We start from the raw sequence: 24,220 nt of genomic DNA on the forward strand, positions 1-24,220 counted from the left end.
TTAAACCGGAGCCAATGAAGACAGAGTCGTAGTAAGGTTAACCATTTACTGTTCACTCTTCCACATGAACATCATATGGTGAAAACTGTTGATAAAAAAATACAAACATATACAGCATCTGTTTCATTCTGGAGACCACGTGCGCTCTCTTCTTTTAGCGAGTGTCTCCAGCTGACCCGAGTAGCAGGCGAGGGGGTCACGTCAAACCGCCATCGGGCTCGAGCCCACCCGCGTTTGAAATTGAAAAGACGGCACGTGCGCCGCCCCAACCGCCGCTTCCTTAACAGAAACCGCGTTAATATTTTTACTTCAAATACTTTCTTATGAACTTACGGCGTTACTTCTATAATGTTTCTTTGTGGGTAGAAACGGAGCTCTTCACGATCATGCTGCATGCATGGCACCCACCTTCACACCTTCCCGAACCAAGACGCGGCGAAACCAGAGGTGACGTCATCGCGTGCCGCGATATACCATAGACAATGAATTTACCTTTGTTAAACTGTAACATAATTATCACTCAGAATGGTAGTGGGGCGACCCAGTTGTTCGCTTCATCTCTTAAAAACCTTTGTGTCCATTATTTTTAAGAAGATGGCGTCTTCCACCGATGGAGCAAGTTATTATTGTACTTAGTTTGAGTGAAGACTGACTGTCCCAGTGGCTTCTCAGTTACTTTACTATGCTCCTGCCTTTGTTGTGCTTCCTTGATACACGTCACACTTGTGGAGGGCTGAGAAATTGAATGGCGGCCTTTCTCTAGCACGTTAGTCTTGAGCGTGTTAACTGTCGGTTTGTGTACATTGCCAGGGCACACCTCTCCTATCACCACCCAGCCCAAATCCAGACGTTGGGCGAAGGAGGCGTTGTGTTGTCCATTGACCTGCTGCCTGACTTTGTGCACTCTAAGAACATCTCTTCTGAGTAGCAGGAGTATTTCTGCTTCTGGATCCAGTTCTGGGATGTGCTTGGCAATGTGGTGGAGATGGGGCTGGTGTAGCACTGCACTTGGCGTTGGAATCTCTGATTGGTTATTTAAGATCTCATTGCATTCTTAAGAGTGGAGGGAGACTGATGATGACTTTGCCATCCAGCGACTCGAGCTGGAAGCCTTCTGCCTTCCTGCCATATGTTTCTGCGATGCCAGAGGAAGTTCTGAGGTAGTATGGGAATGGATTACCCTTTACGCTGAACAACTCGAAGAACTCTGGTCTCACTAGTGAGCGGTTGCTCTGGTCGTCCAGAATTACATAGGCTTTGATAGCCTTGTCTTTGGCTCCCTTAGGGTGTACCTTAGTGAGGCAGGTCTTTGAGCACGAATGGCTTGACTGACCTGGACTGCAAACTTCTGTGCAGCTCGAGCTGACAATAGTTGTATCAGAGTGATGCTCACCCTCCCCGCCATCCTCTTGTGGGAGTGGAGGAGCCTTGGCAGTTTGCGGTGACGGGCTGGGATGCATGGCTCCATCGTGATTAGTGCTGTTACATTCCGAGCACTTTACGGGGAATGTACACTCTTTAGCGAGGTGGGAGGTAGAGGAACAGCACTTAAAGCATATTCTTTTTTCCTTGAGAAGGGCTTTTCTTTCGTCAAAGGGTTTGTTTCGAAACATTCTGCATTTTTTGAGGGGGTGGTTTTTGTTGTGCAATGGACAATTCTTGCTAGTGTCATTGTTGATTGCAGAGACTTTGGTTTTATGCACTGAGACGGGTTTATTGATGACAAAATTGTTCAAAATGGGCTTGACTGGGTTGGTGTGAGTTGTGGTGCTGCCTTGATTCATGAAGCTAGGGTCATTTTGCCTCTTCACCTCCTTACACACAAACCTACTAAAATACTCAAAGGGAGGGAATCGACCACTGTTCTCTTCCTTGTACTCCGAGCCAATAGACAGCTGTCTTTCCTGCAGCCCGAATGGAAGTTTGTCCACAATTGGTCCAACTCCGTGTGAAGTATCCAGATATGACAGGTCAGTTAAATAGCAGTCTTCTTTAGCACCTTGCATCTCCATGAGTAAATCTCCGAGTTCTCGTAATTCAATGTGGTCCTTGGCTGACACTCGAGGAAAATTGTCCAGCCGTTGAAATAGCGCCCTCTCAATAATTTCAGGGGCCGCACAGCAGTCCGGAAGTCTCTCCCATGCTTTGTGTAAGTCTAACTTGGGGTTGTTGACGTGCACTGAGCGTATGCGTTTCACCTGTTCACTTGATTCCTTTCCCAGCCATTTAGTCATAAGGTCCAACTCTTTGGTTGCTGTGAGCTGGACTCCGCCAGTGGCACTGGTGAATGAGGAGTACCACGCACGGTAATGTTCAGGCTTACCGTCAGACTGGTACAGTCCTGAATTGACGAGGTCTCGTTGCGCTAAATACTGTGCCAAGGGTTCTGCTGCAGGTGGCATGATAGCTGGGGGAATATGTTGGGGAACATATGACTGAGCGTGTACGTTCATGATGGGATTTGATGTTCTGACTTCAGCCTTTGTCTCTGATCTCGCTGGATCTGGTAAGTTTGGTGTCGGGAAGTATTCGTAGTCCTTTCATACTTGAGTTTGTGGCAAGGTTGCAATTGTGAGTTGTCTTCCCCAGGTGGATGCGATGCTATAAAGCTTCCCTGTGATTTCACATGAGATGGGGCGCCAACAGGCAAGTATGGAGAGGGAGAATGAATCTGCAGGTCAATTTGAGATTGGACATATTCGCTGGTGCGTTCCAATTTGGCCCCTTCTGACATAGATTTTCCTGTTTTGTCTAGAACGTGCATTTCTTCAGCGTTTTCCAACACTTGTGCTTCCACCGCGGCCGCATCAGCTTCTCGTTGTAGCATCAACACTTCTAACTCTGAATCTATCCTTGCCTTTTCCAACTGGTTTTTCACTTCTCTGGCAGCTTTTTCCATTTTCAGTTTTGCTTCTTGGTTAGCGTATGACGCTCGCACTTTGGCGGCTTCTGCTTTAGCTCTTGCGAGGGCAGCCACACTTGTCAATGTCCTACTGCTCTTGGCGCTTAATGCAAGCGTCTTGATGCTTGATTGCGAAGCTATCGTACCACTTGTCGAAACACCGAATGACTTCGCCTTTTCACTGTAGTGTTCTCGTGCAGTGTGTTGAAACTCTGACTAAACACCAAGATAAACCGGAGCCAATGGAGACAGAGTCGTAGTTAAGGTTAATCATTTACTGTTCGCTCTTCCACATTAACGTCATATGGTGAAAACTCTTGATAAAAAAATACAAACATATACAGCGTCTGTTTCATTCTGGAGACCACGTGTGCTCTCTTCTTTTAGCGAGCGTCTCCAGCCGCCCTGAGTAGTGGGCGAGGGGGTCGCGTCAAACCGCCGCCAGACTCGAGCCCACCCAACGTTTGAAATTGAAAAGCCGGCATGTGCGCCACCCCAACCGCTGCTGCCTTAACAGAAAATGCGTTAATAATTTTACTTCAAATACTTTCATAGGAACTTACGGCGTTGCTTCTGTAATGTTTCTTTGTGGGTAGAAACAGAGCTCCTCACGATCATGCTGCACGCATGGCACCCACTTCACACCTTCCCAAACCAAGACATGGCGAAACTGGAGGTGATGTCATTGCATGCCGCGATATACCATAGACAATGAATTTACTGTAACTTAATTATCAACCTTTAACTTTAACTAGAAAATAGTTACAAACAAATCATTTAAAACATAGACCCAACAAAGTCAAATAAATGCCTAAAGGGCAACACAACATTTGACAAATGCCTTTATTTGTTTAAGGTGTAAGTAGCAAGTCAGTGAATAGGGACTTTCAGGCTTTTGATCAGGGCATCAGCTAAAATTGTAGCGGAAAGGAGAGCAAGATCTACCAATACATTTACAGACCCTTGCTGTTAGATGATTTAGTTGGGAATGGTAATGAACAGAGAACAATTCACTAAGGATTGGAAGAATGCATCTTTTGGGGTGCCACAGTGATTGGTCCATCTGTCCCTTTTTTTTGCACTTCATTCTAGTGATTTGGATTAAGGAACTAAGTATAATATAATCCAGATTTGCTGATATGATTTGATTTGAGGAAGTAGAGGGTCTTCAAGGGTATATATACTGCTAACTGAATAGGTGAGGGAGTGGTAAATGAAATATAATGTGAAAAATCATTATTCTAGAAAAAAATGAAAAAGTAGTGTTTCTTTTAAATGTCATGCGACTGAAAGCTATTGGTGTGCAGAGGCACATGAATCATCTCAGTTAACATCTAGGTTTAGCAAGCAGTTTGGGAGGCAATTGGTAGCCTGGGCTGATTTAGTAAAAGTGAAGATGGCATGCTGTATCTGTACAGGATCATGGTGAGGTTGCACAGGTTCCGCCTCTCTTTCTAAGGGAGGATATACTTCTATTTTGAGTAACACGATGAAAGTTTAGCAGATTGATTCCAGGGATTGGAACGATTTGTTATATGCTGGGACGATATTTTCTAGATTTTGGAAAAATAAGATGTGATATTAATTGAAAGAACAAAACGATAAGTTGACACAGAGGAGATTTCCCTTGTGGCGATATCTACTATGAGGAGTCACTCTCTCAAAAGAAAGGGTTGATCATTCAGGACTGATTAAGAGAAATGCTTCTAGCCAGGAGTAGGGAAATTCTCTTTCCAAGCAGGTTGCGGATGCAATTATTGAGAATTTTTGACATGGATCAATGATTTCTTAACTGTGATGGGATATCAGGTTACTGTAGGTAGATGTAAGGTAGATCAGCTGTGATCTTACTGAACGGTGAAGTTGTCATGATGAGGTACTGAATGATGTATACCTGCTTCCACTTGAGCTCCTATGCTGAAAGAACACATTGCTGAGATTAGCACTTTTATACTTCTCCAGCAAATGGTGTAAAATTCCCCCGTCAAGTATGTAATTTTAATACTCTCAGAAAGTTTTTGAAAAGAACTAGGATGTAGATTTCTGAAAATTGCTTTTTTGCTGATGTTATGGGGACTTGCTGACCATGATAACTGAAGGAGAGCTATTTTAATGCAAACTGAAGTTGTCTATTGTAGTTGGTATAGAGTACTTTCTTCAGCTTGAGATTTGACAAGGTGCAGTGGATATACAGTGGCATGCAAAAGTTTGGGCACCCCGGTCGAAATTTCTGTTACTGTGAATAGTTAAGTGAGTAGAAGATGAACTGATCTCCAAAAGTCATAATGTTAAAGATAAAACATTCTTTTCAACATTTTAAGCAAGATTAGTGTATTATTTTTGTTTTGTACAATTTTAGAGTGGAAAAAAAGGAAAGGAGCACCATGCAAATGTTTGGGTACCCCAATAGATTTGAGCTCTCAGATAACTTTTACTGAGGTCTCAGACCTTAATTAGCTTGTTAGGCCTATGGCTTGTTCACAGTCATCGTTAGGAAAGGCCAGGTGATGCAAATTTCAAAGCTTTATAAATACCCTGACTCTTCAAACCTTGCCCCAACAATCAGCAGCCATGGGCTCCTCTAAGCAGCTGCCTAGCACTCTGAAAATTAAAATAAATGATGCCCGCTAAGCAGGAGAAGGCTGTAAGAAGATAGCAAAGTGTTTTCAGGTAGCCGTTTCCTTAGTTCGTAATGTAATTAAGAAATGGCAGTTAACAGGAACGGTGGAGGTCAAGTTAAGGTCTGGAAGACCAAGAAAACTTTCCAAGAGAACTGCTCGTAGGATTGCTAGAAAGGCAAATCAAAACCCCCGTTTGACTGCAAAAGATCTTCAGGAAGATTTAGCAGACTCTGGAGTGATGGTGCACTGTTCTACTGTGCAGCGACACCTGCACAAATATGACCTTCATGGAAGAGTCATCAGAAGAAAACCTTTCCTGCATCCTCACCACAAAATTCAGTGTCAGAAGTTTGCAAAGGAACATCTAAACAAGCCTGATGCATTTTGGAAACAAGTCCTGTGGACTGATGAAGTTAAAATAGAACTTTTTGGCTGCAATGAGCAAAGGTAGGTTTGGACGAAAAAGGGTGCAGAATTTCATGAAAAGAACACCTCTCCAACTGTTAAGCACGGGGGTGGATCGATTATGCTTTGAGCTTGTGTTGCAGCCAGTGGCATGGGGAACATTTTCACTGGTAGAGGGAAGAATGAATTCAATTAGATCCCAGCAAATTCTGGAAGTGAACGTCTCACTGTCTGTATAAAGAAAAAGCTGAAGCTGAAAAGAGGATAGCTTCTACAACAGGATAATGAACCTAAACACACCTCAAAATCCACAATGGACTACCTCAAGAGGCGCAAGCTGAAGGTTTTGCCATGGCCCTCGCAGTCCCCCGACCTAAACATCATCGAGAGTCTGTAGATAGACCTCAAAAGAGCCGTGCATGCAAGACGGCCCAAGAATCTCTCAGAACTAGAAGCCTTTTGCAAGGAAGAATGGGTGAAAATCCCCCAAACAAGAATTGAAAGACTCTTAGCTGGCTACAGAAAGTGTTTACAAGCTGTGATACTTGCCAAAGGGGGTGTTACTAAGTACTGACCATGTAGGGTGCCCAAACTTTTGCTTTGGGCCATCTTCCTTTTCTGTTATTTTGAAACTGACAGATGGGAATAAAAAAGTTTTCTTGCTTAAAATATTAAAGAAATGTGTCATCTTTAACTTTATGCCTTTTGGAAATCAGTTCATCTTTTACTCGCTTAGCTATTCACAGTAACAGAAATTTTGACCGGGGTGCCCAAACTTTTGCATGTCACTGTATACCTACGAAAGGCCATATGTAACATCTGTTTACTATTATAAGTCTTTGCTGAACAGTTTTGTTTAAGACTGCAATCTATTTATTCTATGTATGATTATCGTATAACAGAGTGTGTCTTCTGCTACACATTTCAGGACTTTAGAGCACTGTCACCTGAATTAATTTGAAGTTAATTGGTCAAGTAAAATATATAAACCATTGGAAATACATAAGTTAATCAAATTTGGATTCTGTTCTATCTGTGAAAAGATATGCTTATATGAACTATATGTTGTGTATTGTATTTGCTGTGATAACTAACACAGCTGCTGTACTTTGAGGGATCAGGATAACAGTTAAAAGTATGTCCTTTCATAATTAGTGGCAAAATATTATGTTTAAAAAAATAACTGCCAGATGTTTCACAGATAATATATATTAATATGAACGAGGAAGAACAAACGTGTTGTTGGTCTGAGCTCTGTGTTCTTAATAGAATAATCAAACATATCTGAAGACGTGTTTTGTGCTTGTCATACCTTGCACATTTATATTTTGTGGAGTTGTTCAGAAGTAACAGCAATTTGCAATTATGGGTAAGACAATACAAGATAACTAATAGAAATCCTGCAAACTGAATTTAATTATTACTTTAGTTTTATGGCATTGTCCATGTTTGTTTGATTGCCTAAGCTTTTGCCCCATACATTTTGAGGGTGGGAGAGTTCATTTGTGTGTATGTGAGCGTAACTTTGAATAGAATGAATCTCTAGCATCAATTTTTCCAGAATGATGTGCAGGAAAGATGATACTTCATTGAACCAAGTTATTGCAGATGTATGCTCATTAGTTATAACTCAAACTATAATGGAAGAAAGCAATCCTCCTTAACTCATAGAAATCTGTGCCTGGACTATCTCTTGCCTGCTACATGATTTATAGTGTATTGAGTTGAATTTGGCCATTGAAGTATTTGTCAAAATAATATCTGCAATTCAAAGGTTTTCTGGATATTCAGTTGGGAGAGCATTTTTTTTTGCCTCTGTATTTCAAGCATTTTCTTCAAAATGTGGATGAGGGCAAAATTCAAAGTAAAATGAATTCAGTGAAAAGAAAACTTGATTAGAATTTTATTTCAACACATAGAAACCCAATATTGTTTGAGAATGTAAAAAGAAAAGTTAGTAGTAATGGAATCATGTAAACTACTATCTATCTTTTATTCAGATATTTATGTTTCAAGCAGCCTTCCATCCTAAAAAATAAATGCCTCAAAATAACTTCTCACTTTTAATCAGACAGCAGTAATATTGTTGAGCTTTCTATTTGTACTAATTAAGTTTGTTCAAATGCTAAATTGGTAGATGTTCTTAATCCCCTTTTGCGATTTTAGTTAGTTGGCAGTTGATATTGCACACTATTGTAATTTAATATAGAATTAAAGACAAGTCTATTTTTAATATGACAGTATTTCTTTGGCACAAGTGGGATAAATGAAGTTAGATCAGTTCAGAGAAAAATGTGTAAGACCCCACAAGAAAAGAGAGAGGGTTATAATGATTAATGATAACATTTATCATTGAATTTTCAAATAGACCCCTTAGTTCAGGTATTTGTGTTTATAAAGCTGTCAATGGTCTGGGACTGCGGTACATCATGGAATCACTTTAGCTTTATAATCCTGCTCAAGCTCACAGGTCTTCTCTCGTTGGTTTCTTAAATTTAAACAGTCTCCTTCAGAAGATATTGGCAGGTCAGCTTTTTTGTACAGCGTTCCTAAACTAGAATTCAATACCTAAAACTACAAGAGATGCTGGCTCAAGTGGACACTTTTAAACACCAACTCGTAATCAGTTTTTTTTAACCTTACTATTAGCTAGCACCTTTTTATCTTTTATTTTCTATTTGTACCCTATATCATTGTAAAACACTTTGAACTACGGCATTTGTTTGAAAAGTGCTGTATTAGTAAGTTGTTATAAATGTCCATGACAGGAACATGGAAAATGTGCACCACTTCCTGATTTTGGGAGCTACCTCTCAGGAAAAGTGAATTTTGATGAAGAAAGTCATAATAGTCTTCAGTGCACCATCTGAGGAAAAGAAGAATACCTCAACCAAAGATTGTGAGTAGCATTGATTCCTATTTTCCTGTACTATATACTCAGAATTGAACTACTTCTGCAGCAGGTTGTGGCACTGGAGAGATACTACCAACGCTGCTTTCGCAAGAGCATTTGAATCTACTCCCTCCTGCTTCTTTTACTATACCCCCTTCTGGTTACCCTCTCACCCCTTATCCTCCTCACCTACCCATCACATCAATCTTCCCTTTCTTCCATGGTTCACTGTCCTCCCATTAGATTTCTTTTTCTTCAGCTCTTTACTTCTTCCACCTATCTCCTCTCTGCTTCTTGCCTCATCCCCTCCCGCACCCACTCACCTTCCACCTCATCTGGCTTCATCTATCTGCTGCTGACTTGTACACTTTCTCCTCCACCCCACTTCCTTATTCTGGTTTCTGCTCCATTCCTTTCCAGTCCTGATGAAGGATTCTAGTCTGAAACGTCGACTGTTTGTCCCCTCCACGGATGCTGCTTGACAGGCTGAGTTCCTCCAGCATTTTGTGAGTGTTACTCTGGATCTACTGTTGGGATAATCAGTGTTAATGCACTATCCCAAACTAATCCGTAATGATACTCAGTCAGCTCAATTGAGTTGGCATTGAGAGACCTGAACTCACAAAACACCAGTGCGAGAGTGACAGAGTGAGACCACCACCTCCCAAATACCCACTGCTTGACAATCTTCTGGTTGACTCTGTAGCAGTCTGGTTGATCAGATTACTGAACAAATATTGAAATCAATGGAAGCAAGAACTCCTTGACACTGAATGGTGACTTTATGAAGTCCAATTTCTATTTTCTTCACCGATGTATACATCTTTATATAATCCATTTATATGCAACATTCTTTTAATAGCTTATTGCAGGCTGCCCTCAATTGACACATACATCACCAGTTAATTAATTTTGTTTGCTGAATTAACTTAAGCAGAATTGAATTTTAGTAGAATACAACATTCAAACACTACTGCAATTTAGAATATACAAACGTACAAGTAAGAATCACTTCCTATTCCAGGAGCTGTTAAAGATTTTCAGTATTTTTGGAAAAGGAACTACTTTACTTTGTCTAGAAGGGATGAGTGAAAAATAATTAGCTGTGATTGCATTCAATCAGGCAAGTGTGGCAGAACGAGAATACCAACATCTCTAAGCTGAAATCGAGGGTGATCTCTAGCAATAGTATAATTCTACTGGAGAGATAAATTTGAGAAGGCAAACATAATTTCAACGAAGTTCAATCCACCCATTCCCTTGTGCAGCATCCCCTCTCCCCCCCCCCCCCCCCCCACCGACTGGCTCTGGCTCTGTCCCTCTCGTCTCAGGGGAGGAGGTACAGGGGTCTGAAGATCCATATGCAATGTTTTAAGAACAGCTTTCATCGGATTTCTGAATGATCCATGGGCCCATGAACACCTGAACACCACCTCACTATTCATCTTTTGCATGAATTATTTATGAATTATTTATTTCTGTCATTTATAGTTTTTATATCTTGCACTATAATGCTGCCACAAAACAACAAATTTCATAATATACATCAGTGATAAGAAAGCTGATTTTCCACAAGTAGAGAATTGCTCTTGATTTATGTTGAAATCATTGTAAGTATTATTACTAGTAGTTGCATTAGACTAATTTATCTTTGCTCCATAAATGACATCAATGAGCGCCCTCTGGAAGGAATCTCCGTGTGTCCTCCCCATGGAATGTGTGGTTCTCCGGTTGCCCTGGTTTCTTCCCACAGTCCAAAGTAGTACAGGTTAATTGTTCGTTGTAAATTGTCCCGCAAGTAGGTTAAGATTTAATCGGGTTTGCGGGGCAGCACGGCTCGAAGGGCCTGTTCCACACTGTATCTCTAAATAAATAAAAACAAAATAAGTAACAATTAGTAAGTTATGAACTGATTGATTCTAGATGTGATTTTAATGTGGGCATAAGTATGTAAGGATGAGTTGGCCTCTCTGTGGCAGAAGGTGTTCCACATAAGCCTTTGCTTTAAAGTCTGGTTACAAAATTGATTTTTGCATTGAAAGTGGCTCAGCTGTTTAAGTGTTGAAACTTTGGATGAAAAAGTAAATGATTTGTCCTGTAAATCTAGATGTAATTTGTTTACATGGCATTTAAGGTGGTGCACATTATCTCTGGAAAACAGAGATGTTGGAAATGTAAGGTTGCACCCACTCTAAATGAATTTGAGTGAAGGAGTTTTGCAAATTGATAAACAGAAGCCAAGTTTGTGTTACTTATTGATCCCAAAGTAACCGATATTTTTTAAGGAATTAGATAAATTTTCAATTCTTTATGCATTATGGATTATCTTTATGGATTATCTTAAGTCTATAAACCAATATGTTTACGCTAACTTACTCCTTCAGGCTTCTTGTTGATTAGTGAACTATGTCCTCTTATCAGTTTTTTAGGCAGGGCATGTATGTCAAAAACTGTTTGATAATAGCTGCATGTTGACCTACAGCTTTTGGGCACCACCCAATTCCCCCATGACATCATTGTGAAATCCATTGCAAATAGTTCACCTTTGTGTACTGAAGAAGCTTGAATGAGCATTCAATGTGAGAGTGCGGCAGTTAAACTGCTGCTTTAATTTTATGATGGATTTTTTAAAGCGAGTGGTTCCTGCTGTTGCATCTGGGGAGGTGGTTTTGGATGTTGAGCCTACTGATCGTGATAGTGTTCCCAGGCTTTTGAAAATGAGGCGTTTGAGTCTGCTTTCTGTAGGACACACAGTAGAAGAAATGAATTCCACAGTTCAGCTACATGAACCAGAGCTAACAAAAGGTGCCGTTCACTGTAATACATATAAAGAAATTTGTATAATGTACGACAGAATGTTAAGGTTTAAGATAATTGCATTTGTATCTTGCGGTCTGCTTAGAAATCTTGTACTGAACTTTTTCAAATGAACTTGTTTTATAAAAACCTTTCTGAAAGGGAAAATAAAAGGTAGGTCTAGTTAAAATTTTAATTTTGTGACAAAGAAATATTGTTCACACCCTGATCAATTGGTTGATTTTCTTTAGAAATGGTTAAGAGCTTTGGTCAAACATTTAGAAAAGGAATGGAGAAACTCAGTTAAATTGTATTTGTTTTGTATTTTGTGTGTGTAGTTAGGTGAACATATGTATTATAAGAATTAAGACATTTTAAACTTGTTTAAAATCTTGTTTGTGTTACCTAAAGTAATGATCTAAATTAATTTCTTTCTTTCAAATAGCAATGGGAAGGAATGTTTGTTTTTCCATTAATACCTTCTGTTAATGATTCTTAATAGGCACTAACCGGGAAATGTTTTAAATATGAACTCAAACATTTTACTTGTCTTCCTTAACTTTAACTAGTAATAGGCCTCTTGAACTTCTGCAAATAATTAATTAGTTATTTTCCTTTGAAGAATAAAAAATTGGGAAAACATATTTCTGTTGATCATAGTATTACTGGATTAATGGTTATAAAGTACCTTCAGTTATTTTTCTTGTTTCATTTCTCAAAATAGTTTCAAATTTGGCTTGATATTGCCTGAATGATTAAATTCTTACCTGTTGGTAGATTATATTACCTGTTTAAAACCTTATTTTGAGCCTTTACTGACTGTTCTGATGGATTCTTATGAATCTTGTTTTTTATAACGAGCAAATGTATAGATCTTTATTTAGACTAAATCCACGTATATTTGTTGAGCTATTTTGGCATTAGGAATATTTAGATTTTGTTCAGAGATCCTCGCTTTAGATCAGACTGGAACAGCAGACGGTAGAGATATTAGAAGTAACCATCTGTGTGGCAGTATAGTCTTGAATTCACCTCAAGGAGATTGTTCACATTTTGCAAGTGACAAAAACACAGATTTGGCTAAGAGAATTCAAAGTAGCACCACCATAATCTAACAATATTTATATAATCTTTCCCCATAATACAGGTCCACAATCCCTTGTCCAAAATCCTTGGGGCCAGTTGCATTTTGGAATTCAGAATTTTTCGGATTTCAGACCCCTGACCCTGCCCCCTCCCCCCCCCCGGATAACCAAAAAACACGCAGGCTCAAGTCCCTTATTTAACCTGTCTCAGTGCGGTGGACTTTAGGATCCGGCAGCGCACCAAACCTACACACATCCTCCTGTATACTTTAAATCATCTGTAGATTACTCATAATACCTAATACAATGTAACTGCTATGTGAATAGTTGTTGTACTGTATTGTTTAGGGAATAATGATAAGAAAATTTTTTTATTTCCAACAAAAACATTCAATAAAACAAAAATATACAGCTTCAAACGAACCAAATCAAACACATGGTAAATGACTTATTGGAATAAATGTAGAGTGTCACTGTCACTATAAAATTTCAGTAACTTGTCTTTCTCTTTATTTAAATCATATACAGTGGTAGTTCCGACACTTCAGTAAGCTGCCACACAGACACTCCATGATCAAGCTTCTGCAATAACACCACTTTCTGTGTTATTGATAATGATAGATGCTTCCTTCTCTTTTTCCTCATTGTTACCCATAGGGGTATCTGCAGCTCTTTTTGACATTTTCACAGTGAAATTAAACACAAAGTCAACAGTGAACACAAATTATCAGCGAACAGCAAATGCATGTGTAACCAGTACGAGCGCTGAGCCACAACTGATGCCTGGAGGTCTCTGCTAGTACTGCCACGTCACACCTGAGTGACGTCGCCTGTTGGCGAAAAAAACTTTGGTTTTCGGAGCTTTTTGGATTTCAGAATTTTGGATAAAGGAATGTGCACCTGTAATTATTTCCCCCCTCAGTCTTCAAGATTGAAAGTAGCTTTCTTTCCTGTTTTGTTCCTTTTATAATGATCTAGGAAATTCTTTGAATAGAGTTTTTGAGTACATGGTTCAATTTACTTTTGCCAAACTTAATTTATTGTTGGATGACATTACCTTGAATATAATGTAGAAAACAAATGTTCTTGATGCCAGTGAGAGATACTTGTAGTATTTCAGGCATAAGAGTTTCAGAGCAGGATGAAAATCAGAAGTTCCCAACCTTTTTTATGTCATCGACCCCTACCATTAACTGAGGGGTCCATGGGCCCCCGATTGGCACTCCTGCTCCAGATAAAGTATCGTTTTAAATATATATAGAACCAGGAATGAATAGTTCTACAATGTGAATGTCACAGGAGCATGATAAAATAAATAGGTTAAGAAAAGTGAGCGACAATATAGTTTCTCCTCTACTATGCAATATGATTTATGACAGTGATGAGAACTCAAACATGCATTTACTGGGTAGGTGGGGTAGAATATTTGGAAGGATTTAAAAAGCAGCAGTATATTCAAGATCCTTAAAGTGGAAGGAAAGGTTGAAGATTGGATGAGAATTTTTTTAACAATCAGGTAGGTGAAAATTTTTTTCTGAAGAGTGGAGTGATGACTATAGATTTGGAAAAGAAGGGGATGGTACAAGGGCAAACTGAAGATGTTCTCCAGCATGCAGAGGTTGGATAATCAGTAGTTTAGGGTAATAGGTGGTGAATTGCATGGCCTATACATATTTAACCTCATGGATAGCCAAATAATTGGAACCTTTCAAATGTTGAAAGGCCTAGACAGAGTAGATGTGGAAAGGATGTGGGGGGGGGGTCTAGGATAAGAAGGCACAACCTCAGGATAAAGGGGTGTCCATTTAAAATGGAGAATTTTCTTTAGTCAGAGGGGAGTGAATTTGTGGATTTTATTACCACAGACAGCTGTGGAGGCCAGGTCATTGGGTGTATTTAAGACAGACTTGATAGGTTCTTGATTGGACATGGCATCATAGGTTGTTGTGAGAAGGCAGGGAGTGGGGCTGAGGAAGGGAAAAAAGATCAGCCATGATTGAATGGCGGAGTAGAGATGTTGGGCTAAATGGCCTAATTCTGCTCCTATATCTGATGGTCTTATTTCTTCATTAATCTGCCTGTTCAAAGTTCAAAGTAAATTTTTTATCGAAGTGTATATATATGTCACCATATACGAACCTGAGATTCATTTTCTTGCAGGCATACTCAATAAATCCATTGAAGAATAACCAGAACAGAATCAATTAAAGACCGCACCAACCTGGGCTTTCAGCCACTGTGCAAAAGATAACAAACTGTGCAAATACAAAAAGAAAGAAATAAAGAAATAAAAAGAAAAAAAAAATGAAGGCAGCAGCGTGAAGAGATCATGTCCTGGGTTGGGGGAGGGGGGAGATTATCCCACGACAGCATTCCTTTTGAATGTACTTGATGGTGGGGAGGGGTTTGCGCTTAATGTTCTGGGCTATATCCACAACTTTTTGTAGGATTTTCCGTTCAAGGGCATTTGTGTTTCCTTATGAGGCTGTGATGTAGCAGTCAGTATTCTCTCTACTACACATCTATAGAAGTTTGTCAAAGTTTTAGATGTCATGCTGAATCTTCACAAACTCTTGAGGAAGTAAAGGCACTGCTGTGCTTCTATGTAATTGCACTTACTTGCTGGGTCCAGAACAGGTCTTCCAGAATAATTCACGGAGGAATTTAAAGTTGCTGATGTTCTCCACCTTTCATCCTCCAATGAGTACTGGCTCATAGACCTCTGGTTTCCTCCTTCTGAAGTCAACAATCAGCTCCTTAATCTTGGTGATGTGACAAGAATACACATAGATGTTAGCTGTCCTATGTGATCAGCAGTTGGTCTGCCACCTGTCTTCGGGAGAGAGAGAGATGAGGAAGACAATGGAGCAGCATTTGGAGATGTGTAATGAAGGGACGGGAGAGAGAGCTGTCTAGAGCGGCTCCCCCTTTGAACCCTGAACTGTTTGAAGTGATGGACAGGCGATTTGGAGATGTGTAATGAAGGGACGGGAGAGAGAGCTGTCTAGAGCGGCTCCCCCTTTGAACCCTGAACTGTTTGAAGTGATGGACAGGCGATACCCGAGCAGGGGGATAAAAAGGGACAGGTTCGCTAAGGCAGGACACACACGACACCACGAGGTAACGAGACCCTGGAAGCGGTGCCCCCCCCCCCCGCAAGTCGGTGGGAGTCGTTTGGAAGGCTGGTTGCGGAACCAAGCCTTAGATGCACAGGGTGGAAAGGTACGATCAGTGGGAACCCGGTGTGTGTCCACCCTTGCTTGGGTGCCGGGTTCACTGCAGAGGATCGACCGCATCTGGAGGAGGGGTCACAGTTGGTGACCTTAGGTGACATCACAAAAGACTCGCCCGAAAGCTGCTTGTGAGCAATATCGCAGGTCTGTGTGTGGAAGCTGTTTTGAATGATCATTCGTTCTTGTTCTCTCTCTCCTTCCCCCCACATTGTCCATTGCCATGGCAACGATTACTGCGAACTGAACTAAATTGAACTGGACTTTGTGTCACTTTGAAATTGGTCATTTACCCCTAGACAACGATAGAGCTTGATTGATCCTGTTATCTTAATTCTGTGCACATGTGTGTTTATCATTGCTGAACTGTTGCATTTATTATCCTTTCGATTACTGTGTTGCTTGTTTCTTTAATAAAACTTTCTTAGTTCTAGTAATCCATACTCCAACTGAGTGATCCATTTCTGCTGGTTTGGCAACCCAGTTACGGGGTACATAACAGTGACATTGAATAAGCGTTTGTTCTTATGGCACCACTCAGCCACATTTTCAGTCTCCCTCCTTCCTTTCAACTGAATAATTCAGTGAAATAAACTTTCAAATTATTATGAGTATGGTGTGCTGCATCTTTGGTTTATATTTTTGAAACTTCCTTTGCCTTAGCCTTAGCCTTTGCTTGCAATATTCCTGGTTACCAACTATAGTAGTAACCACTTCCACTCTTTCTGATTCACTCAGTGAGAAGAAGTGTTTCTTTTTGACCTTCAGAAAGTTGGTGTTTGTTCTGGTTGGTTTCATATTACAATTCTATTGATTTTACACCTGTGGCAAATTATCAAACTACCAAGAAATATTAAAAAAAAACTCATGTTTGCTAAGAGTTTAAAAGGCACTCAAGAGCAACATTAAGTTACAAAATGAAGTTACCAATAGAATGAATTAAATAACTTATGGATATTTTGAGGAGCATAAGAATGACTGTTGGAGTACTCCACACAATTTTAATTCCCTTGCCTTAAAAAAGGATAAAATAGAACTGGATGCAGTCCGAGGATGATTAGCCCAGCTGATGTGTAGATGGGAGGGTTGTTCTGTCAAGAGAGACTTGACAGTTTGGGTCTGTATTTCTTGGAGTTTAAAAAAACGAGAGTGAACTTATTCAGACATCTCAGATACCAAGGACACTTGATAGGGGAACTGTTCAGAGTCATACACAAAGGGATGCAAAATAAAGGGTCACTTATTTAAAGCTGAAATATGTCTAAGCTCAGAAGATCGTGAATCTCTGGAATTCTCTGCCCCTGAAATGATGGAATCCAGGTCATCAGATATATTTGAGATGGAATTCTAATGTGGAACTGAGGATTATTGGGAACTGGCTTGGAAGTAGAGTTAAGGGCATCGTAGATCAGCTGTCATCTTTTGAATGGCAAGTTGGGATGGAGGCCTGATTTGCCCACCACTGCTCTTTGTTTTTGAGTAAGTATGATTATCACAGCCATTCTTGCATCTTGTATTAATGGCATTTATACCAAACAACAGTCTTACTGGTTAGAGGAACAAATACCCGGTCTACAAAGCTACCATAAAAATAACTGACCCCTACTTCATGGTTACCCATTCACTCATGTAGCAGTGATTGTAGGATTGTATAAATTTTTAAAATGTGCTTGAATCAAATCAATTTAAGAACGTTACAATTTTTAATAAGAAAAACAGAAATATCAGAATGGATTTGTATAAATAAAATGTGATTTATTGTCAATAAACATGAGGCCATGTTAATTCCTGCCATTGCAGTCATGGGAAAGTGCTTCTGTGACTAGTTGATTAGTGAGAATGTGATTAAGTAGTTTTGATTTCTAGATTGTCTCCCTTCACAAGCTCAGCAAATCAGTTGTTTCCTTCATGCCTAAGTCAGCCACTCCTTGTATTGCACCTAGAAATCTTCCACACAGTCCTACTTCAAACTGAAGAACATAGAAGACCACAATTGAGGGTGTACAGCAGATGATAATCTGAAGTTCACTGCATGTCTATGTTTGATCTGATGCCTGACAGTTAATGGGCTCATGCTTTAACCCAGAATCAAGGATGATACTTTCAGTTTTGTTTCTATTGACTCCTTGAGAAGGTATTTAAGAGTCAACCACAAGTTGTGGTTCTGCAGTTGCATGCAGCTCAGACTGTGTAGGTATGACAAATTTAATTTCCAAAAGGATAGTTGTGAACCAGGTGGGGTTTTGGTCACCATCCATGTATTTCGTAATCATTATGTCTGCTGTATCTTTTTATTGTTACTAATAAGGAAGTGACTGAAACTGAATTATGAGGAAATGGAATTTGATCTCATCACTTGATCATTAGGCCATGACTTTCATGTAACTACTTAACATTATTGGAATTGCTATCTTGCCCTATTTTCTGAGAAGTTGTAGTGGAATTGTACAAATGTGAGTATTGAGAACCAAGTGTGATAATTTATTAGAAAAAAGAATAAGTTGGCTGTTGATTAACACTAGTAACTAGTGAGGAGGAAATAGTGTAGATAAAATCTGCTCAGATTTTGAATTTTAATTTCCTTGTTCTATACTGTTTCAAAACCCTATCTTCATTGAGCACACAGAAGCCCAATAATTTAGTCCAAGAAACCACTTTTCCCTTTCGTGCCATGATCATAGCATTGTCTAATTGTCTTCATTGTTTTTTTCTTATTATCTGCATTTTCTCCTTGGGTTTTCATGCTTTGAAGTGATTTCTTTGTGCCAAATGTGATTTGTAAATGCTGTCTGATGAAGAAACATTGTCTATAGACATTGTAATTTCAACTGTGACTCATTTGATGGTGCTTTTGCCTCTAAGTGATAAAGTTTGGTTCAAGACCCACTTTATAGATGTGAGTAGAACTATCCAGGCTGACCCATCCATGTGGTAATGAGAAAGTATTGCAGTGTCAAAATTGCCGCCTTTCAGATATACTGTCAAATATTAAAGATTCCAAGTCAGTTCGAAGAATAGTAGGTTTATTATGCTCATGAACAGATCAATATCATTAAAAATGTTATCTTGTCTCTACTACATTTTGTGGATTTTGATGGCACATATAGATATAATTTCTTAGATTGCAATAGGATATCGCCTTGAGTGTATCGTTCCTTTGTTACAATTAACATTAGGGCTCTCATTATAAAGATAATTACACATAGATATGTTTGAGATCCATGTTTTGATGCAGGATAAAGAAATCCTTTACTAATAACTTAAGTAGCAGAAGATTATCAGAAATTCTTCACTACAGCAATTGATAATATTGGCAGGTGATTTGGTTGCATTTATTATTTAATCTTCATAAATATTTTCTTTTGTCTTGTATATCCAGTCATTGTTTCAAGTGCAGTTATAAGGCTATGGTTGCAAAATACTGGATTTTTCTTCTGACACTTTACAGACTAGCTGAGTCTTTGAAGGCAATCCGCCACTAGTAATAATTCAAATTTTCACTCAAAGATTTCAAAGGTATGTTTAATGTCAGAGAAATATTTACAATATACATCTGGAAATGTTTTTTCTTCGCAACCATCCACAAAAACAGAGCAGTGCCCCCAAAGAATGAATGACAGTTAAATGTTGGAATCCTAAGGTCCCCCCAGCACCCCCCTCTCTCATGTGTAAGCAGCACAAGCAACAATCCTCTCTCCTCCCCACCGGCAAAAAAAAGCATCGGCACCTGGCACTGAGCACTCAAGCCTGAGCAAGGCAACAGCAAAGACACAGACTTGCAGTACTCCAAAGACTTCACATTTCACGCGGTATTCGATATACCACAGGCTCTGTCTCCCTAATAAGGGAGAAAGAGGTATCTCTGTTTCACAGCGAGAGGGGAGACATAACAAACAGCTTGCTGGTTTACAATGTTAAAAGTCCGTTGTGTCGCTTTTTCCGAGCTCTGTACCCAAAGACCTCAGGTCTCTGGACACATAGCCAACGACCTTCCAGCTCCCACGCCATACTGGTCTGTTGGGACACCGACCTTAGATCTGCCTCTCGCCAGAGCCACGAAATCCTAAGCCTCCAAAGGTGAGCCGAACTCTTACGCCGCGCCCTTGGCATGATGGATAACAGCCCATAGTGAAACCCTGTGAGCGGGTCCCATTCCTGCAAAGAACCATAGTCAGCATGTAATTCCAGGTCAGGGTCTGCAAAAGAACCCTGAAAGAGGAAAAATATAGACATTACAGATTGAAATAGAACTGCTTCCAGAGATGTAAGCAAAGGAGTCGCCGTTTAACACCATCTTGCTCATTTCTTTTCTTCTTGAGTAATTATATGCTCCTTTATAACTTTCTTATTGTTAGCCCTTCTTGCTTGAATGTTAACATGCTATTTAACATGGTGACTCCAGATATTCTTATGTACTTGTTGATTTATTTAATTGCCATTACTTAAGAGGGTATGGCTTACCCGTCTGTTCTTTCTTTTTGCGTGCTATTGGGGCTCATCTCTGCCAGTCAGTTCTATTTTGTCAAGTTTTAGTATATGGAACAAATTAATTCTGTACCAAATCCATAGAAAATATTTATACTAAGTTATAGTGCTTTTGATAAGATAAGAATTAAATTTGCAATATTACTTTCACATTATCCAAATAATGTTCTCGGATGTTTTAATAAGGGAGAATAATGCAGAGAGCACTTCAATGTTTATAAATATGCACAACTGTTGAATTAAAGTTTGATGTTTGCTCTGCTTATCGGATATATATCCCTGTTCCAAAACATTTGGTGAAAGTAAAGTTAAATAGAAGCTGAGAACATTGTGTATTTTTTTCAGGATGGAAATAGACCTCTGAGGATAAACCCTTTAGTTATGTATTTCACAGACTAACGATAAGTCCTGGAATAGATATGTTACAAGACAAATAAAAGATTGGATATATAAGTTAAAGAATGTCCATCAAATCCCACCATTGCAGATTCTAATTTTAGATTCAGTTTTTTTAAAAGAACAACTGCAAGTCATGATATAGTTTTGATGAAGGTGTCCAGGATGTTTTTTGATTCGTTGTAAAATGCCAGGTAGTTTGCTAGTACCTTCGGGAAATTAAAACATGCCTTAATGAGTCCAAAGTTTAAAGTAAATTTATTATCAAAGTAAATTTATGTCACAATATACTACTCTGAGATTCATTTTTTGTTTACATTCCCAATAAATACAAAGTAATACAATAGAATAAGTGAAAAACTGCACATATTAAGATTGACAGTTGATGTTTACAAAACAACAAACTGTGCAAATACAAACAAAAAGACACAAACAAAATATCGAACATGAGATGAAGAGTCCTTGAAAGTGAGTCTATAGGTTGTGGGTACAGTTAAGTGATGTGGTGAATGAAGTTATCCACTCTGGTTTAAGAGCCTGGACTGTTCCTGAACCTGGTGGTGTGTGTCCTGAGGGCCATGTCCCTCCTTCCTGATTACAGCAACGAGGCGAGATCCTGTCCTGGGTGGTGGGAGTTCCTGATGATACATGCTGCTCTCCTGTAACGGCACTTCATGCAGATGTGCTCAGTGATAGGGAGGGCTTTAACCCTGATGGACTAGGCTGTATCCACTACTTTTTGTAGGCTTCTCTGTTCAGGGGCACTGGTCTTTCTATAACAGGCTGTGATGCATCCAGTCAGTATACTTTCACCGCGCATCTTTAGAAGTTTATCAAAATTTTAGATGACATGCCAAATTCTCGCAAACTTCTAAGAAAGTCTAGGTGCTGCCGTGCCTTCTTTGTAATGGCAAGTGCATGCTGGACCTAAAACAGATCTTCTAACATAATAATGTTGAGGAATTTAAAGTTGCTGACCCTTTCCACCTCTGATCCTCTGAGGACTGGCTTATAGACTTCCACTTTCCTCCTTCTGTAGTCAATTTTCACCTCTTTCACCTTCATTGAAAGGTTACTATGTGGCACCATTCAGGTAGATTTTTAATCTCGCTCCTATATGCTGATTCATCATCATCTTTGATTTGGCCAGTGACTGTGGTGAGTTTATTATCTTAATTGCTCTCCCTCAGATCTTAAAATCTGCTGTTAACAATGCAACAATGAATGGTTCCAGCACTACTTTCTCTGTTGCCTGATCCACCAAGTCAGTTGTTACTCACGTTGTTCATTTGATACAGTTGCCTTCATGCTACAAGTTGTACAATAGAGCGCACTGCAGGAGGAACCATTACCAGAGTGACTCTCCCTATATCACCCATTGCCATCCTTCGTTACGATGTTCAAATTATTTTATTAATTCTTATCTCTGTTTCTCTCTTTTGTATATTGCTTTCTCAAACACTTCTCTCATTTTCCACTCTAAGCTCATCTTACAGGAAATCGCCACAGAAACTATTCTTCCCTTTCACCCAGAATAGATTTCATACTTGTGAAGCTTCAATTTCTGCACCTGACAGTCTTTTACAAAAGGTCATTACTTTATCCCTTAATTAAAAAAAGATGGAGTATCTTGACAAACTACTGTGCACTTTCTGTTTATTATTCCATAGACTTTGTCTCTGCTACCACACATTTTCAGGATCTTGCATTTTCATCTGCTTTTTGTCCAAGGCAGTTACATTTGTGTCTTGTAGGAGGGTTCTCCACCTTCACAAACTGAATCCTTTTTCTCTTGTTTCACTTGGTTCAAGGTGCTGCTGGTGGTTAATGACACGTGTGACTGTAACATTGTGCTTATTTGTTTGGTGTAGTCATATTATGTCTTACCTTAATGGATCCTTTTAGTGGAAAATTCCTTATCCCAATCCACTTGCTAACTATTGATCCTGCCAATGCTTTTCTCACTATTGCATCTCCTCTTCTGTATCATTTAGAACATTGTACTTGATCGCATCAACAGAAGTGTTAATTTCCACATGCACAGACTTCACCTTTGTGCTGGTGGACTATTTATCTGATGTTGACATATGTGAACGAGGTGAGTGCCAAGAGTAATGGACTTCATTCCACTTCCTCTCTGCCATATTAAAGTTAACTAGACATCATACTGGTTTGAATGATTTCATATACTACATTCTTCCAGCCCAAATGCTGGATCAATTTAGAGGCTGAACTATGTTGAATTATGGCAGAGATGCTCCCTAAGTATATTCAGTTAGCAATTATGATTCCATATGAAAGATGCATCACCCTTGCCTACACTAATGAAGTTAGGGAAGATATCCAATTCATCAAAAAGGCATACAGTGTTGTGAAGATCTGTGTTGATTAAAAGATTGGCAGATGACCAGAAACCAGCAAATAATGATGACAAATTATAAAGTATGAGAACAAGCAAGTAAATAATGGAAATACAGAAAATAAATAGTAAATGTAGAAAAAAAAGCTAAAGTAAAACATTGATTTAGTGGATGAGATGGGAGAATTAAGAAGATGGCAGAGATTGTATGAAATTATTTTGAAGTGACTTTTGTCATAGAAAAAAATAGAAGCATTCCAATAATAATAAATAATCAAAGAGCCATAAGGAGGGGAAAATCTTAAAGTAATCTCTGTCACTAGTAACCACACTATTGGACCAGGGGCTGACATTTTTCCTGAATCTGATGGCCCATTTTGAAGGTGTTAGAAGAATTTGGAGCATAAATAGTGATGATTTAATTGGCAACTAGGAACATTGTTTAGATTATAAAGAAGCCACAGGGAAATGGAAAACTGCAATTGCAATGCCACGCATCAAAAAAAAGAGGGGCAGAAGGAAGGGAATTCTATGCTATTTAGCCTCGTATTTGTCATTAGAAAAATGCTGTTAATTAAGAAGAATCCATTGTTTAAGAGAAATCATTGTTGAGAAGGTAAAAGGAAGACATTTAGCAGAGTCAGCATAGTTTTCTTTAAAATAAATCATGTGTAATAAGTATGCCAAAGTTGTTTGAAATGTAATGAATAGTTTGGATAAAACAGACCTGTAGGTCAGGTGTATTTTTAGAAGGCATTTTGGTCAGGTGCTAGAACACAAAGTAAAGAATATTGGGTTGGGGGTTATAAATTAGAGTGTTGGGGAAAATGGAGAATTGGAATAAATGAATCCTTTTTGACATTGGCAAACAATAACCAGCGGAGTACTGCAAACATATGTACTGGCGCCTGAATTATGTCTAAGCTATATTAATGGCTTGAATGGAGAGGTTTCCAACATGTAGATTAGTGAGATGGCTAAGTTGTGAGGTTACAAAACATGCAAAGGGATCTCAATTGGAGTTAAGTGAATGGGTACAAAGTTGGCA

The 24,220-nt window shown here is 39.2% G+C and overlaps 1 protein-coding gene across 14 annotated transcripts in view; it reads left to right on the plus strand.

The window, feature by feature from the left end:
• fryl (furry homolog, like) overlaps positions 1-24,220 on the plus strand; it is a 376,544-nt gene that overhangs the window by 41,168 nt on the left and 311,156 nt on the right. For 6 of the 14 annotated variants that reach the window (XM_063043163.1, XM_063043168.1, XM_063043166.1 and 3 more), the window contains exon 1: positions 11,001-11,626. The exons of 1 other annotated variant lie outside the window; for it this stretch is intronic. In XM_063043163.1, the coding sequence (XP_062899233.1) occupies positions 11,437-11,626 (190 nt within the window). In that variant the 5' untranslated portion in view covers positions 11,001-11,436. Of the gene's footprint in view, positions 1-8,696; positions 8,828-11,000; positions 11,627-24,220 lie in introns of those variants that run through there. 7 more of the 14 variants (XM_063043170.1, XM_063043173.1, XM_063043174.1 and 4 more) reach the window with 4 other exon arrangements.

Source organism: Mobula hypostoma, chromosome 3 (genome assembly GCF_963921235.1).
Source record: "Mobula hypostoma chromosome 3, sMobHyp1.1, whole genome shotgun sequence".
Lineage (NCBI taxonomy): Eukaryota > Metazoa > Chordata > Chondrichthyes > Myliobatiformes > Myliobatidae > Mobula > Mobula hypostoma.